At 54.2% G+C, this 16,846-nt stretch overlaps 1 protein-coding gene across 9 annotated transcripts in view; it reads right to left on the bottom strand.

The window, feature by feature from the left end:
• Window positions 1-7,903, bottom strand: part of UBTF (upstream binding transcription factor) — a 29,266-nt gene extending 21,363 nt beyond the window's left edge. For 2 of the 9 annotated variants that reach the window (XM_048830278.2, XM_048830284.2), the window contains exons 1-3: window positions 7,618-7,903; window positions 7,063-7,461; window positions 2,033-2,175 (exon numbers count right to left, since the gene is read on the bottom strand). In XM_048830278.2, coding sequence (XP_048686235.1) covers window positions 2,033-2,090 — 58 coding nt within the window. In that variant the 5' untranslated portion in view covers window positions 2,091-2,175; window positions 7,063-7,461; window positions 7,618-7,903. Of the gene's footprint in view, window positions 1-2,032; window positions 2,176-5,772; window positions 5,797-6,496; window positions 6,639-6,721; window positions 6,929-7,062 lie in introns of those variants that run through there. The other 7 variants (XM_048830283.2, XM_048830282.2, XM_075123737.1 and 4 more) reach the window with 6 other exon arrangements.
• Between the last annotated feature and the right edge of the window lie 8,943 nt (window positions 7,904-16,846).

Here is a 16,846-nt window from a genome sequence, read left to right as displayed (position 1 = left end):
TTTCAGAGCTGGCCATCCTAAACATTGGCTGTTAACAATCTGATCTCGTCAGCATTTGAAAAATTAACAGCTGTGAACTTTGCCTACCATTTTAATCAATTACATGTTAAAATATATTGGTTAGACTCCATATTCCAGATCAAGGTAACATTTACATTCATGTACTGCTTTCAATCTGCACCCATCAGCGTCAAGAGTTTTACGCAAAGAGCCAACCACGGTCCTTAATATCACACAGCAGACGTTAACAGGACAATAGTGAGGCCTAAGCCGACCTCACGTGTACCTCTTGCATCTGGCTTCCGGGGTGCACCGTAATGGATTTCCCTGCTCCATTCTTGGGAACGGCCAGTTGATGGAAACTACAGAAATCCTGCGCTCCTCTCAACCACCCAACACCAGTCTTTGTGTAAATGCACGCAATTCCACTGAAATCAATGCACCTGATTCTACTAGGGCATTGAAATAAACTTACCTGATTATACCAGGGCATATTTGGTTCAGAAAGCAGGATCTTTGTACGTCCCCAAGTCCCTGCACGCCCCTTAGATTTGTTGCTGCAGAATCTCCCCTCAAAGCACTCCCCAGTTAGCCTCCATTCACCTCCATTTTGGTGGCAGACCGACGGGGAGAAGGGCTGTGTGTGTGTATGTGATTTTAAGGTTGGCTAAATTCTGTGTCTGTCCAACCTTGACAATTTCCCTTTCACAGCCGCACTACACCTGTTATAGTTAATCAAACGAGCTACCCGACAGACCCGCATGGCTCATTAATATGCATTTTGTGTTGCTATGTCATCAGATCCACCACCCCAGAGCAAACTGGGCCTTATATCAGATGCTTCGACGGAATGCAGCGGCCAACTAAGCAATGATGTACATGGGCTGCCGTGGATGGGTGGGTGTGTGTGCTTTGCAGGGAGAATTTCTGCAGCTCCCTACATGTGATGATCCACACCCTGAAGCATGGGATCTGATCTTCCATGACTCTATCTTAGCTTGCACAGCTACATCTTCTGGGCTCTGATTTGGCAGCCTTCTAGTCCCCAGGATTCACAGGGAGCCTTGGGTATTTGTGCAAGGAATGGATGGGAGTCGGCTCTTTCATCATTCGTGGTGAGGGTGGGTCCAGTATTGGTCTTTATGTTTTTCCAAGGGCTTTTTAAAGCGCTTCAAGGCAGCCATTTTCAGGGCAAAATTAACACAGGGAGCCTGATTCTGACCGTATCAGTGAGAATTATTATTATTTATTTGCGGTATCGTAGCGCCCAGGAGCGCTAGTCCTGGCCCAGGCTCACACTGTGCTAAGGGCGATCCAAACACACCTTTTTCTACTCGGATTTGTACGTGTGTGGGGCTAAAACCACTTTTTTAAAAAAAAAAAAACACCCCAAACTGAAAATTGGATTACCTAGGAGCTGGGGGCCTCTACGTGGAGACTTGAGTCAATCCAGCCCCAATGTGAACAGCTGCAACTCCAGCAAAGTCAATGAAGCTGCACTCGATCATGTCAGGTATGGATCGGATCCCGTATGTTTTGTTCGAACGTTACAATCATGACACCCAACCAATCAAAGTTGGCCTCGATTTTGAATTTCCTGACTGGCATCCATAAACTAGTCAGCCAGGCCCCTTTCTACATCCACAACTGCACGGAGTGGGGCTGGAGCATCAGCCTTAACTCTGTCAGTTTTAGTGGCCCCTTTAAAGGTTAAATAATTGTATTGAGCGGCCCCAGGAAAGGACTAGCAGAAAGCATGGTCTGAAGGTCAACTCCATGTACGGATTCTGGATTTGCTCTAACTGCTAGGTACATTTTATTACATCACAATGAAGGCACCTTTCTAATTTTTAAACGCTGTTAGAAAGACTCATACAAGTACTTAACTACACACACACATGTAAGTAGTCTCATTGGGATTACTCATAGGCTTAGATCTTTGCAGGATTTTGGGGGGTGGGTACACACAGAAGATCTCAAAGCACAGATCCCATCCAGAGGGGGAAAGCCTGGGCAACAGGGCTGCTCTCACCTTGATTCTTGGGAGCTGTCATTTCCAAGTCTGTAGGGCAATCGGCTTCTCCGTTCATTCTCCACCTGTCTGACCCTAGGGCGATCCCTTTTTGGGTCTCTCCTGCTGCCTCTCAATCTACCTTAAATCAACCAAGCTTCACTCTAAAATCAAATGGAAACCAGAGCTATAAACTCCGCTTGCAGAAAACTTGTCCTCCCTGGTCTCCGGACCATCCCAACGGTGGAGCTGAAACCTCTTCTCCGAATTAAAAAGGGACCCTTTCCCCAATCACAACAAGAGCCAGGAGAACTCAGCTATCTGCACCCCGGAAAAATTGCATCGTGTTGCCAAAAGACTGGGTAGGTTAGGGATGGGGCAAGGCGTCCAAGGGCCCTGCTTTCCTCCAGCTGAGGGAAGCATGGAGGAGTGGGACTCTGAAGGTCTAGCCATGCCCCCACCCTCCAGCAGACTCCTCCCATCCTTGTCTCTATGCACAATGCAGAGGACCCCACCCTGAACTCCTGTCCTCTTCCTCCTCTCCCCTGTGGGAAGGGGGACCCAGAGGAAGGCCAACCCCAGAGACAGGGGGAAATAATGGGAGCCCGGCCCCTTTTCATAGACCCATAAGTCAGAGAGCCCGGAAACTCCTCCCAACAAATGGGGAGGGGGTGCTGGGCAGGGGCATGGGAAACATCCTCAGGTATGGGGGTCAGAAGGATGGGGGATCTGAGATCGAGGGAGGGGGCTGGGCTGTGATGAGGCAGCAGAAGGACCCCCAGGCAAGGGGAGGAAGACGGCTGGTATTGGGGGGGGCGGGAGCAGAAAGACCTCCAGGGGCCAGAATGGAGGGGGAGAGGGCTGAGCTGAGGGAGAGGGAAACATAAACACAGACAGGCAGGGGGAGGGGGAAACCAGGATCACGTGGGGGGGGGCAGAGAGATCCCCAGGAGGAGGGGGAGGAGCAGCAGGCTGGTATGGGGGGGGGGGAAGCAAAGGGATCCCCAGGCAGAAGGAGGAGCAAGCTAGGATGGCAGAGGGAGAGACAGAGGGATCCCCAGACTGGAGAGGAGGAGCTGGACTGGGATCATGGGGAGGGAGGGATGGGGGGGGAAGGAAGGAGGGATCCCCAGACAGAGGAGGAGGAGAAGAGCAGGATGGGGGAGGGTAAAGGGAATCTCAAGCAGGAGAGTTGGGGCTGGGTCGGGATCATGGTGGAGGAACCAGAGGGCTCCTCAGGCAGGAGAGGGGCAGGACAAGAGGAGAGGGAAATCCTCAGGGGCAGAGGGAGGTGCATGGAGGGAAGGGCGGACCAGGATGGGGGGAGAGATCCCCAGGTGGGAGGAGGAGCAGGCCAGGATGTGGGGGGGAAGACCTCCGGGGCAGAGGGAGGAGCAGGCCCAGATGGCGCGGGGGGGGGGGGGGGGGGCACAGAGGCTGGGATCGTGGTGGGGAGGCTCATCCTGGGACAGAAGGAGGGGCAGATCCCTGGAAAGGGGGAGGGGCAGGCTGGGATGGGGGGCAGATCCCCAGGCACAGGGAGGGGCAGATCCCCGGGCGGGGGGAGGAGCAGCCCGGGGTTGGCGGGGGTGAGGGGGTAGATCCCCGGGCAGGGAGAGGAGCAGCCCGAGATTGGAGGGGCAGATCCCTGGGATGGGGAGAGGGGGGAACAGGCCGGATTGGGGCGGGGGGCAGATCCTCAGGGTGGTGGGGGGGAGGAGCAGGCCGGGATGGGGGGGGAAGATCCCCGGGATGGCGGGGGGAGGAGTAGGCCGGGATGGAGGAGGGCAGATCCCCGGGATGGCGGGGGGGAGGAGCAGGCCGGGATGGAGGAGGGCAGATCCCCGGGATGGCGGGGGGGGGAGGGAGGAGCAGGCCGAGATGGGGGGGCAGATCCCCGGGGTGGCGGGGGGGGGAGGAGCAGGCCGGGGTGGGGAGGGGCAGATCCCCGGGGTGGCGGGGGGGGGGAGGAGCAGGCCGGGAGGGGAGAGGAGCAGATCCCCGAGATGGCGGGGGGAGGGAGGAGCAGGCCGGGATGGGGGGGCAGATCCCCGGGGTGGCGGGGGGGGGGGGAGCAGGCCGGGATGGGGGGGGGAGGAGATGCCCGGGGTGGCGGGGGGAGGGGGAGGAGCAGGCCAGGATGGGGGGGGCAGATCCCCGGGATGGCGGGGGGGGGAGGAGCAGGCCGGGATGGGGGGGGCAGATCCCCGGGGTGGCGGGGGGAGGAGCAGGCCGGGATGGGGGGGGGCAGATTCCCGGGGTGGCGGGGGGAGGAGCAGGCCGGGATGGGGGGGCAGATCCCCAGGGTGGCGGGGGGGGAGGAGCAGGCCGGGATGGGGGGGCAGATCCCCGGGATGGCGGGGGGGGAGGAGCAGGCCGGGATGGGGGGGGCAGATCCCCGGGATGGCGGGGGGGAGGAGCAGGCCGGGATGGAGGAGGGCAGATCCCCGGGATGGCGGGGGGGAGGAGCAGGCCGGGATGGAGGAGGGCAGATCCCCGGGATGGCGGGGGGGAGGAGCAGGCCGGGATGGGGGAGCAGATCCCCGGGGTGGCGGGGGGGGGGAGCAGGCCGCGATGGGGGGGGCAGATCCCCGGGGTGGCGGGGGGGGGGGAAAGGAGCAGGCTGGGATGGGGGGGCAGATCCCCGGGGTGGCAGGGGGGAGGGGCAGGCCAGGGGGGAGGGGAGCAGATCCCCGGGGTGGCGGGGGGAGGGGGGTGGAGCAGGCCAGGATGGAGGAGGGCAGATCCTTGGGATGGCGGGGGGAGCAGGCCGGGATGGGGGGGGAGGAGCAGGCCGCGATGGGGGGGGGCAGATCCCCGGGGTGGCGGGGGGGGGAGGAGCAGGCCGCGATGGGGGGGGGGCAGATCCCCGGGGTGGCGGGGGGGGAGGAGCAGGCCGCGATGGGGGGGGCAGATCCCCGGGGTGGCGGGGGGGGGAGGAGCAGGCCGCGATGGGGGGGGCAGATCCCCGGGGTGGCGGGGGGGAGGAGCAGGCCGCGATGGGGGGGGGGCAGATCCCCGGGGTGGCGGGGGGGGAGGAGCAGGCCGCGATGGGGGGGGGCAGATCCCCGGGGTGGCGGGGGGGGAGGAGCAGGCCGCGATGGGGGGGGAGATCCCCGGGGTGGCGGGGGGGGAGGAGCAGGCCGCGATGGGGGGGGCAGATCCCCGGGGTGGCGGGGGGGGAGGAGCAGGCCGCGATGGGGGGGGCAGATCCCCGGGGTGGCGGGGGGGGAGGAGCAGGCCGCGATGGGGGGGGCAGATCCCCGGGGTGGCGGGGGGGGAGGAGCAGGCCGCGATGGGGGGGGGGAGGATCCCCACGTGCCCTGCGCAGCCCCTGCCCAAACGCAGCTCCGGCCAGCGCCAGTCTCCTCCTCCTCCAGGCAGCGGCAGCCGGGCGGGACCGACGCGCCAGCAGCTGCGCCTCCCTCCCCCACCCCCTCCGGGGAGAGCAGGCGGCCTCCTCCGCCGGGCGCCGCGGCCTCACCCCGCCGCCCGGAGCGGGGCCTGCCCCGACACACACCCCCCCCCCCCCGGCACCGCGGCCGCCTCCGAGCCGCCTCCGCCGCCACCCCCCCCGGGGCTCGGCCCGGCTCGGCTCGACCCCCGCGGCCGGATCGCTCCGCCGCCGCCCGCTCCCCGCCCGCCGGGGAGACCCGGGGCCGTTCGGCCTGCGCGGCGCCCCGCTCCGGTCCCCCCCGCGGAGACTCGGGCCCTCCGCCCCGGAGGCTCGGGCCCCCGCGGCGCTCTCCCCGCCCGGTTACCGGGCCAGGCCGGCTCGGCTCCCCGCGCGGCGGGCTCGGGCGGACAATGGCTGGCTCCGCCCGCCGGCTCCGCGGCTCGCCCCGCTCCGGCCCGGGGCGCTCGGCGGCCGCCGACGCGGAGCCGCCTCCCGAGGCTCCAGGGCAGGAGGGGGCGGGCGGGGGCAGGACTCGCCGCGCCGGAGCCGCTAGGGGCGGAGGCGGGGGGCGCCGCCGCGGCGCTGGATGCCCGGCTGGGGGCGTCCGGGCAGCGCGTCCTCCCCGCACCGACCCCCGGGGAGCCCCGCTCCTCCGCCCAGCCCGGCCCGCCGGAGCCCCGCTCCTCCGCCCAGCCCGGCCCGGCGGGGGGCCGCAGCCCGGCGCCCGGCCGGCGGGGCGGCGAACCAGCCGGGGCACGCACCGGATGGCGGGCGGGCGGGCTGGCGGCGGCCGGGCGGAGACGGCGACCTCAGCGGCCCCGGCGCGGAACTCACCGCCCCGGGGAGACGAACGAACGAACGAACAAACAACCGCCCAGCCCTGGAAACCTGCCCCCGGCAGCCAGCCGCCCCGGGAGCCGCCCGACCGGGGCCGCCCGCGTCCCGCTCCAGCCCCTCGTGCGGTCCCCCCCCTTGCCCGCGGAGCGGCAGCGCACACGAGGCGGCGGGCTGGCGGGCTCCCCCTCCCCTACCGCCGCCGCGGGTGCTCCAGGGGGGCCCGGTTCCGCAGCAGCCCGCTTTCCACCCACCCCGCTTTGTAAGCCCCGATGCCCGGGCACGCCGAGGCTCATGCAGCCGCCGCTTCCTGCATATGGCGAGATCCCCGGGCCTCCCTCCTGCTTGCGGAGCGCGTGGAAAATCCGCCTCGATCTGCCCAGGCAGCCAGCACAAAAACCCCCCGCTTTACCCGACACGAAAAAAAAAAAATCCCCGAGGCCCTCCGCTGCCTCCTGCCCCGATCGCCTTCTCCTTACCGAGTCAGCCGGGCACCAGCCGAGTCTGCGACCGGGGGGGAGAAGCAGCAGCTGCAGCCAACCGCGCCACCGGAGCCTGTGGAGGAAACAAAGCGCCTCCTCCAGCCCCAGATGGCGAACCAGAGCGTCGGCTAATGGCGAGCTCCACATGAGCTCCTGCTGCAGCAAAGCAGCCCGGTGCAGCAAGCGTTGCCTCGGATCGTGCCTTCTCCCCCCTCCCCCTGATCCGTCTCTCCCACCCGCCCTCCCTTGCAACAGGGGGCTGCATCGGGCGCGTTTACTGCTGGAGGTCGTGGGTTGTGGGGTTGGGTTTTTTTTCCCCCCTTCCAAAATGCACCTACCTGCAAATCAGCCAGGCTGAAGAAGGAACTTGGGGGCTGCTTTTTTTGGGTGCTTTTAGCTGGGGAGCGCTGGTTGAATGCTAGCCAGCTCTGCAGCGCTGGCCCCGGGCGTGGACTCGCTCCAGTCCCCGCAGAGAGATTGCACTTCCCCCGCCTCCATCTCTCTGCTTTTTTCTTCCAATCAGCCGGGCTCTTTTCGCTCCTGGATCCTTAGCCAACCTCACAGCCCTTCACAAGTCTCCACTTTTCCATCTGCTCCCTAAACGGAATTGTCAGAGAGACCGTTCTCCTCTCCTCTTTTAACTCTCTCTTCTGGCTCTTACGGGGCTGCCTGTCTGTCTGTCTGTCTCTCTCACTCTCTCTGTGTGTGCGTGTTTATTGCTCTTTGCTTTTGCAACACTGTAGCCAAAAGAACAGAGGAGGAGGGAAAAGGGAGAGACAGGGAAAGAGAAGGGAGGGAAAAAAAAAAAACAGCTTACATTTGCAACAATCCTCTTCAGGCGTTTGCAACAAGAGCCCCAACAATTCAAATGGTCGATTTCCTCTACAACCCACCTCGAATAGCACGCAGAAAGAGGGCCTGGGTTGTTGGTTTGTTTTTTTTAAAAGTTCCAGCTCTGCCCAGAAATAAAATTCAGCTTTTCTCTGTACGGTTCCGGGGGCTGGGACAGACATTTGCACCAACGCAAAAGAAGGAAGCTGAACTAAACGGCAAGTGGCTGCGTTGTAAACAGGCTCACGGGGAAGAAGGAGACGGAGGAAGAAAATGGGGAGTTTTGTGGTGTGTCTCTTGCACCAGGAAATGCACAAACAGGTCTAGAGTGAAATTCACACTTTCCTCCCGGACTGGGTGAACCGCTGGATTTGTTAACGATACCGTGAAATTGACACTTGTATATTTCAGAGCCGAAGGGGGGCGGGTGAAGGGAGAGTTTTTCATTCCCCCCCCCCCCGTCCTCAATTTTTTTTAATCTAATTTTTCCAACTCCACCTTTGTTGTTATGGGCGTCATCTGCTGCTAGCCAATCCCCTGTCTGGGATCTGCCTGTCAAATTAATGGCAATCCCAATAAGCAAGCGGCTCCTACAGACCAAAAAAAAAAAAAAATTGCAATTAAGTGTTATGAGCTCTCTTGGGGTGGGTGGACCTGCTCTTAGGCCCATAAACGTTAGACAAGGAGGAGGGTTCTACATGGTTTTGCTTTGGCTACCAATGCAGGGATTCCCACAACAGAATTTGCAATTGTTTTTCTGCCCTTTTGCATTAGATACGTTATACAGTATTGGAAAATCTAAAGGGGTTGTCAGACAGCACTGCTGAGTTTTGTTATCGCAGATTAATGTCCATTAGTTTTAACATGGTGGTGGTGAGGTGGTAGCTAGGGAAGAGTTAAAGTACATTGGTGTAAACCAGAGAGAAGGTAGGTGAGGTCATATCTTTTATTAGATCAACTTCTGTTGGCGGAAGATACAAGCTTTTGAGCTACACAGATCTCTTCAGGTCTGGGAAAGGAACCAAAATATAATAGTATATTTAGGCCTTGTCTACACTAAGGAATTTAGAATAAAAATCTTATCCTTGTTAACTGGTGGGGAAAAACCAAAATTCTACAATTCCTTGGTGTAAAATACTGCCATTGGTTTTCGGCATGGTTCACTTCCTGCTCTAAAACTGTCATGTTTTGTCACCGAGGTGTGTGAAACAGCTGCTGTGTTTCACCCAGAGGCTAGCTGCCTTTTAAAGTGATCATTTTGGGTGAAACCTTAAAACCGTCGGTCTTGTCTGTTCTGCATAGGATGGGCCAAAATTTTAAATGAGGTGAAGGCCCCTTTCTTGGTGGATGCAACTTGTGTACACACACATATGAACCTGCTTGTGTGTGCTGTTAGATGAAGAATGGCAGACGCACATCTTAATTGAGGCTAGAGCTGGGCTGGAGATGATCTTCCCATTCATGATTGGTTTAGAAGCTTTAAAAAAAATTCCATTCACAAATTGGGAAGAAGAGTCTAAATCTCAATTTTCATAAACCAATAATCCAAAAAAAATCACTTTAAACCTTTTTTAGTCTTTTAAAACTTTTTTAGGATTACTAACATTTCTAACTGAAAAATCATTTTGAAACAAAATGGAGCCTTTACATTTAGATGCTGTCGAAACAGAACGTTTTGTCAGTGTCTAAACTTTATTCAAAAATGTTTGGAATTGTGAAATTCATCAAAATCAACCCTGGCCCAGAGACAGCTTCGGTTCCCACAAACTGACATTTCACTGGAAAATTTCTGATATCTGACACCACAGTTCATTGTAGGCGTGAAAATGTGAGTGCGTGATGTGTGCTAGCAAAGGGATGGCAGACCACTGAAAATTTGGCCCTAAAAATGCTGTGAAACTTTAGTTAAAACAGAGGATTCCCCACAATATCCTTTGGCCAAAATTTCCCCTTCCACAATTTTGCTGCACGTTGCAATGAAGTTGACTAGGTGCACTCCACCCCAGAGGTGGCTGCATTTTAGTAGTGCTCTCTCTACCGATATAGAGCTAGATGTGCAAAGAAAGGTGCTACATGAATGTAAGATTCATTTTATTTCTTGAGTATTTTAAAAAAACTACCAGTTTTAAAAGCATTTTCACACTCATTTCAGCCATTATACTGGCAGGTGATAAATGTCGAGTCTGATTAAAGGTAAGGCAAAAACAGCACCATTTTCCATCGTAGACTACCAGGCCTGTAGTTAAATCAGCCAGATCCAGGGCCTTGATCCTGTACAGAACTTTAAGCATCATAGGGCTCCACCATGCAGAGCTCACTACAGGATCAGGATTTTTACTTTTGGTGTCCATAACTCCACTGCAACAGAATGGGCCAGGGTGAGGGAATCCAACTCAGAACCAAGAAACTCCACAGTGCTATTATCTTCTTTGTTGTTGCCTGTGGACAGCAGGGAACTAAACTACCAAAACTTAGTCTTTGCGTAGTGGGAAAGCGATTCTTACTACAGGGAGAAAAGGACCTCAGAGTATAGATTGGGGAATTATTTAATATTTGAACAGTGCTTTGAGAATGCAAAGTCCTATATAAGTACTGCAGTTACCGGGGAAACAAAGAGCTGAAATTACATGAGCAGAGATTGTGTATTGTGGCCCAGGACCCCACTGTGCTAGGCACTGTACAAACATAGAACAAAAAGATGCACCAAGAGAAAATCATGCAAACACTTATGTGTTTGCTTAAAATCTGTAACATGGTAAGAAAGTTTCGGAAGCTCATCGCCATGGGTCTCTTTTGATGATATAGGCCTAGTGTTCCTAGCCCATTTGATTAGTGTGGGTATTAGGGTAACTGTTCTCTGTGAAACGCGACTGCTTTTCTTAATTAAATGTGAGGGCAGCATGGCCTAGTGGGTAGTGCAGTGAACTAGGAGGCTACCTGGCTTCTATTTAGAACTGCCACTTTCCCTACTATGCGGCCTTGGGCATGTTATGTCCTTTTGCCTCTCTTTCCCCTTCCGCTCCTAGCCTGTCTTGTCTATTGAGACGGGAGCTCTTCGAAGCAGGTGTTGTCTCTGACTATGTGTTTATTTGGTGCACAGCCTCCCGGAGAGAAAACCTGGATTTGTGCTGGAAATGGCCCAACTTGATTATCATACACATTGTAAGGAGAGTGATCACTTTAGATAAGCTATTACCAGCAGGAGAGTGGGGTGGGGGGAGGTATTTTTTCATGCTTTGTGTGTATAAAAAGATCTTCTACACTTTCCACAGTATGCATCCGATGAAGTGAGCTGTAGCTCACGAAATTTTATGCTCAAATAAATTGGTTAGTCTCTAAGGGGCCACAAGTACTCCTTTTCCGTTTGTATACACTCAATAGTAGAACATAAGAACGGCCACGCTGGGTCAGACCAATGATCCCGCTAGCCCAGTGTCCTGTCTTCTGACAGTGGCCAATGCCAGGTGCTTAAGAGGGAAAGAACAGAACAGACAAACACTGAGTGATCCACCCCTGTGGTCCACTCCCAGCTGCTGGCAATCAGAGGTTAGGGACACTCAGACCATGGGGTTGCATGCCAGCCCACCCTGGCTAATAGCCATGACGGACCTATCCTCCATGACCTTATCTAGTTCTTTTTTGAACCCTGTTACAGTTTTGCCCTTCACAACATCCCCAGGCAATGAGTTCCACAGGTTCACTTTGTGTTGTGTGAAGAAATACTTCCTTTTGCTTGTTTTAAACCTCCTGCCTATTCATTTTATGGGGTGACACCTAAGTTCTTGTGCTATGTGAAGGAGTAAATAACACTTCCCTATTCACTTTCGCCACACCAGTCAATATTTTATAGACCTCTATCATATCCCTCCTTAGCCATCTCTTTTCCAAGCTGAAAAGTCCCAGTCTTATTAATCTCTCCTCATACGGAAGCCATTTTCATACCCCAATCATTTTTGTTACCCTTCACCGCACCTTTCCCAATTCTAATATATCCAATTCTAAGGGTTCCTATAAAAAGAACAGGAGGACTTGTGGCACCTTAGAGACTAACAAATTTATTTGAACATAAGCTTTCGCGAGCTACAGCTTACTTCATCGGATGATGAAGTAATGTAGGGTTCTTACATTACTCATATATTATATTACCCATGTATTGTACTGTTCCCCCACATTGTAAACAAAGGACTGCTCCTGCAATCAGATCCATGCTATTGGACCCCAGCACCCATGTGGCGTTCTGTTGACTTCTCGGGGGCTGCCTGTAGGCCCCAGGCACCGCCCATTTGGGTCCATTTGTAGGATCAGGGCCAAAATTTGGCCAGAACTACCATCCAAGGCACCAGTTCTGCAACCATGTATGCACATGGCTAACTTTATTTATGTGAGCTGTTCCACGGGGTTCACTGGCACTGTTCATGTGTGTAAATTTACTCCTATGCGTATGTGTTTGCATGTTGGAGGCCTCTGGGTTCAAAACACTACTCACCTAACGTCGCCCTATTTCAGTCTTTGGGGAAACAGCTCGTTAAACGTCACATCGGGGCCAACTTCAGCATTGTTTTATGGCAACCCCCAACTCCTTGGATTTCAGCTCTGTGTTTCATTGAACATTAGACCAGCCACACTGAGTCAGCCCAAAGGTCCATCTAGCCCAGTGTCCTGTCTTCCAACAGTGGCCGATGCCAGGTGCTTCAGAGGGAATGAACAGAACAGGTCATCACCAAGTGATCCGTAGTGATTGAGTATCAGCAGAGGTCATGCCAGTGAGTACAAAATCAATACTGTATATGTTTTATGGCCTGATTTCCCTTTGCCCTTTAAATTCCGCTGCGAGCACCACAAATCTGGGCCCTGCGTAGTTGTTACATTTTGCATTGTTTGCTTTCCGTTTGGTTCGATGCCATAACACTGCTAGAGCAGAGAGATGCCTACAGTTTGCCCAGCTGTGGGTACATCAGTAGCTCCTCAAATCCAAAGCATAAACCAGGGCAGGCTGCAGTCACCCTGCTATTTAATGTGAGAGCGTTTGGTGCAAGATGGAGCAGCATATGCTTGGAATGGAGGCCTATAGTCACAGCAACAAAGGTCACACAGCGGTTTATCCTGTGACATTACATCGCAGTGACTTGATCGCTTCCCTTTATACTCGAGGGAACCCCCTAAAGCTGGACAGATTGCTGGGTGGCGAGGCCCCAATTTACAGATGAAATTTAAAAAAATCTGAAGCGAGTGGATTTATAAAAACATACCACGTCTCAAATCCGCTGCCTGTTTGTGAACAAGCTGCTTTCTGACTGAGTGAAGCAGGGGAATGAACTGATTTTCCAAGCCATTCAGAGAGCGGCTTGATTCTACAACAAATGAAGCAAGCACTCTGGCTCACTACGGAACCAGTGGGCATCAGACGAAAGGACAGGGCCTGCATCATGAATTGCTTGGTACAAGGGAGAGCAAATGCTGGAAAAGAGAACATTGTCACGGGGGCGGGCGTGTGAAATGGCTTTTGGAAACGCATGGCAAGGGGCAGGATGGCAGCTGAACTCACTGCTCTGGTGTTAGGGATGCCAGGAAGCTGGCAAAGGCACTGTAAATCCGAGTGTAAATGACGATGATGAACACCGGCGGCTACTTCAAAACGCTCTCTCTGTTCACACAATTGCTTTGTCGGGTAATTACAACCCCTCACGGCTAATTCCTGCAAGACTTCCTGCTTCTAAAGAAGGAGGGGCTTGTGGTTAGGACACTGGACTGTGACTCAGAATTTGCAGCACAATATCTTTCTGGGACTCAGTTCTATAAAATGGAGAGGCTAATACTTCCACTGGCTGTCTCCGTCTAATTCGATTGTAAGCCCTTCGGGGCAACGGGCTGTCTCTTACCACAGGGATGTGCGGCATCTAGCACAGTGGGCTCTGAATTTGGTTGGGGCCTCCCGCTGGGCTACTAAATGATCATTCATAAAACATGTGACCTAGCAGGCCAATCACACCTCAGAAGACCTCGGAGCTGCTCATTTGCAAATCATTCATTGGCTAATTATTTTTTTTTCTTTTTATGGCGAGATACTAGGGGCCCGATTCATCGTTGCTCAGCACCGTTGTGTGGTCACGTCCAGCAGGGCAAAATTAGTGTCAAATGGAACGTAGGACTGGAAGGGACCTCCTGGGTCATAGGGTCTGATCTGGTAACATTTCGCACTTGCTTTGTCCTGCTAGAAATTACAAGGGGGAGTATGGCAGACAGAGCCCATTACAAATAGACTAAAGGCGGGGCGGGGGGGGGGGGGGAACAATTTGAGTGTAAAAAAGAGAAAAGTCCGCGGGCTTGACTGTACTAGAAAGTTGTACCTTTTGAGGACAATGCCTGTGCTTTCACCAGGAACCCCACGGCTCTTCTACAGCCGAGTACATTTATTGGAAGGACAATTAAGCACACAGAGAAAACATGCACAAAACAAGTTCCTAGAGGCATGCTGCAGCCTTAGCCAGGTTGGCATCAGTCTAGCAAGCCAAAGGCTTTCAAACTCTTCTGCAGGGGTTGGGGCCCCTCCTGGGACAGAGAGTCCTGCCCGTCTGCTGCATCAAAAGGGAAGCCCCCTGCTCAAGCCAGCTTTTTAGACTCAAAGCCCTTTCTTTGTTGGAGTCTCTGGAAAACCTAGTGTAGGCCAGTTTAGGAGTGGTGCTTCTCCAGAGCTGTTTACACTCCCCAAGCTAACTGTAAGGCCCCACAGATCTAGAGCCTGTGGCCTGCTGTGGATACTGACCATGGGAAGTCCTGCCCCAAAGGGTCTGACAGGCAGCAGCCACATGGTTCCTGATTGGCTCCCTGACCTATATAAACCCAAGGGGCATGCCAGGAAGTGTCCAGGCAATAGTGTGGATCTCTTGTAGTGGCCATGACTGCTCCTGAACTCCTGGCTTGGACCTCAGCTTGTTCTGGACTTTGCATCCTGACCCGGACCCTGAAATCTGACTTGGACTCTGACCGTTGGTACCAACCCCAGCCTGGAACCTGACTATGAACTTCTCTGCTACTGCTAGCCTTGGGTTTGACCCTCCTCTGACCCTTGGTCCTGACTGCCCTTGTTGGGATCCTGATCGTAATCTCCCCGCCCCTTGTATTTAGTTCCTGGAAGAGCTGTGAAAGCCCTCCCCTGTGGAGTAGAACACAGTCACTGTATTTTTCACTCCATGCATCTGATGAAGTGGGTTTTAGCCCACGAAAGCTTATGCCCAAATAAATTTGTTAGTCTCTAAGGTGCTACAAGGACTCCTTGTTGTTTTAGTCAGACCGAAACCATTCCTAAATGTCATACAGCGATCCCCAAAGATATGCCATGGGATTGCAATAGTTGACACAGCAGTTGTATTGGCTTAAAGGTGCTTTATACTGGTATTGCCCTTTCCCACAGGGAATAACTTCACCAGTACAAGTCACCTTTTATATCAGTATCACGGCTTCCAGGCGGGGGGCTGAAATAACTGTTCTGTATTTTTTTTTTAAAAATGCCCGAACTAAAATAGTTATACTGGTAAAACTTAAGTGTAAACCAAGCCTTTATCTAATCTCTTCTGGAATTTGATTGTAAGCTTTCTAAATTCCTGAATTTAACAGAGAATAATATCCCTTCTGCCAGAGGTTAAAAAGAAGCGAGGACATTATTTATTTGTATTACTGTAGGCTCTAGAAGCCCTAGTCACGGACCAGAACCCCACTGTGCTAGTCGCTGTACAAATACAGAACAAAAATGCATACAGGGCCGGATTCTCTGCTCCCCTGCATCAGATGTGGTCAGTTTCACTAGTCTAAAAACCTCACTGTCCTTTTTTACACCTACTTGACACCAGAACTAATAACTGCCCACGGTGCTGGGCAATGAAGAATTGGGCCCTATACGATTGTGATGCAAATTTCGTAGAGCCCTTTTGGTTGCATCATTAGTAAAGCTCTTTTCTATAAGAGAAGTTGGATCAATGATAAACTAAAGAGACCAGCAGATCATTGGCTGAAAAACACCAGTCATGATGCCAAGTGATTTGTCCAACAGTGTTGAATAACAAAGTAGTAAAAATCCTGCCCTGTTTGTGGATAGTCTGGTAACAAGAAAAAAGCTAAATACACCTAATGGATTAACAGGAAGATTTAATCTCAGGGGAATGCCAAGTAGCACCAGGCAGATCCAAACCCTATTGTGCAAGGCTCTGTTTAAATGAAGTCCCCGCCTGAAAAGCTTACAATCTAAAAATGTGAATTGCGTAGAAGGGGTTGAAGAGAATAAATGATTTCCTGCTAATAATTCACCCTGCTTGAGTGACAAAGTGGTGAGGCAAGACATGGTGCTCGCTGTGGGAACTGCGACACGGGGAGGAGACTTTTCCTGGCCCAGGGTAAAGGAGTTCTGGCTGTTATGATTAATTATTTATCTGCCAAGCAACCATTCTCCCCACTCCTCTTGCTGGGCTCCTTTCTACCTTCCCCTCCTTGCCAGTCATCTCTCCACCACCCACCTCCCTTTCTCTAGAGGATTGTCCCAACTCGCCTCTCGTAGGCATTGCCTCTTGTCCCACTCACAGCCCCATCCCTGCAACCTGATCTGCTCCTGCTAGCCTGGACTAGGGGCTAGGGTCCATGGTAGTGGATTGGATAACGGGATCAGCGCTGGGGCCAGGGCTTGATCTAAAGTCTTTTCAGGCGCCCTGGGCATCAATGGCACTGGGCAAGGATATGAAATGTTAATGGGCGAAGGTAAAGAACCAGCAGGCGGTTTCAGACGCCCCCCATCAAAGGGCTGGAAGTTTCCTGTCTTGCTCATGGCAGTGGCAGTTGCATGACTTCGCTCTTCTGGCACTGTTGACCACTGTACTCCTCCCTGTTCTGCACAGAGAAGCAGCGTCCGCCTCCCCCTTTCTTGCCCCAGTTGCTTCCCTCCCTACTCTGGTTCCCTTACTGACAGCACTAGAGAGATCCTCCTACTCCCTGCCTGGCTGCTCTTCTCCGTCAGCTGGCCTGCAGGGCTCTATGCCAACTTCTCCCCGGCCTCTGCCGCACATGCGTGCCACCCACCCTCCCACTGGGCCCCAATGGGAGGGCTGGGGCGGGACCTGGCAGCAGACAGGAGGTGGAGCACAGAGCCAGGAGGCAGGGGCATTCTGGTCTGGCTGGCAGAGCCAGCACTAGGCATGAGCAGATTAAGCAATTGCTTAGGGCTCCGAGCAGCTCAAGGGGGCCCCCTATTAATTATTAGTATGTGTTGTGTTGTGGTGGGGTGGGGGAATATTCCTGCTAGGGTCC

Source organism: Caretta caretta, chromosome 27 (assembly GCF_965140235.1).
Source record: "Caretta caretta isolate rCarCar2 chromosome 27, rCarCar1.hap1, whole genome shotgun sequence".
Lineage (NCBI taxonomy): Eukaryota > Metazoa > Chordata > Testudines > Cheloniidae > Caretta > Caretta caretta.
The sequence above is the reverse complement of the archived record's forward strand: the minus strand, read 5'-3'. Positions and strand labels throughout refer to the sequence as shown.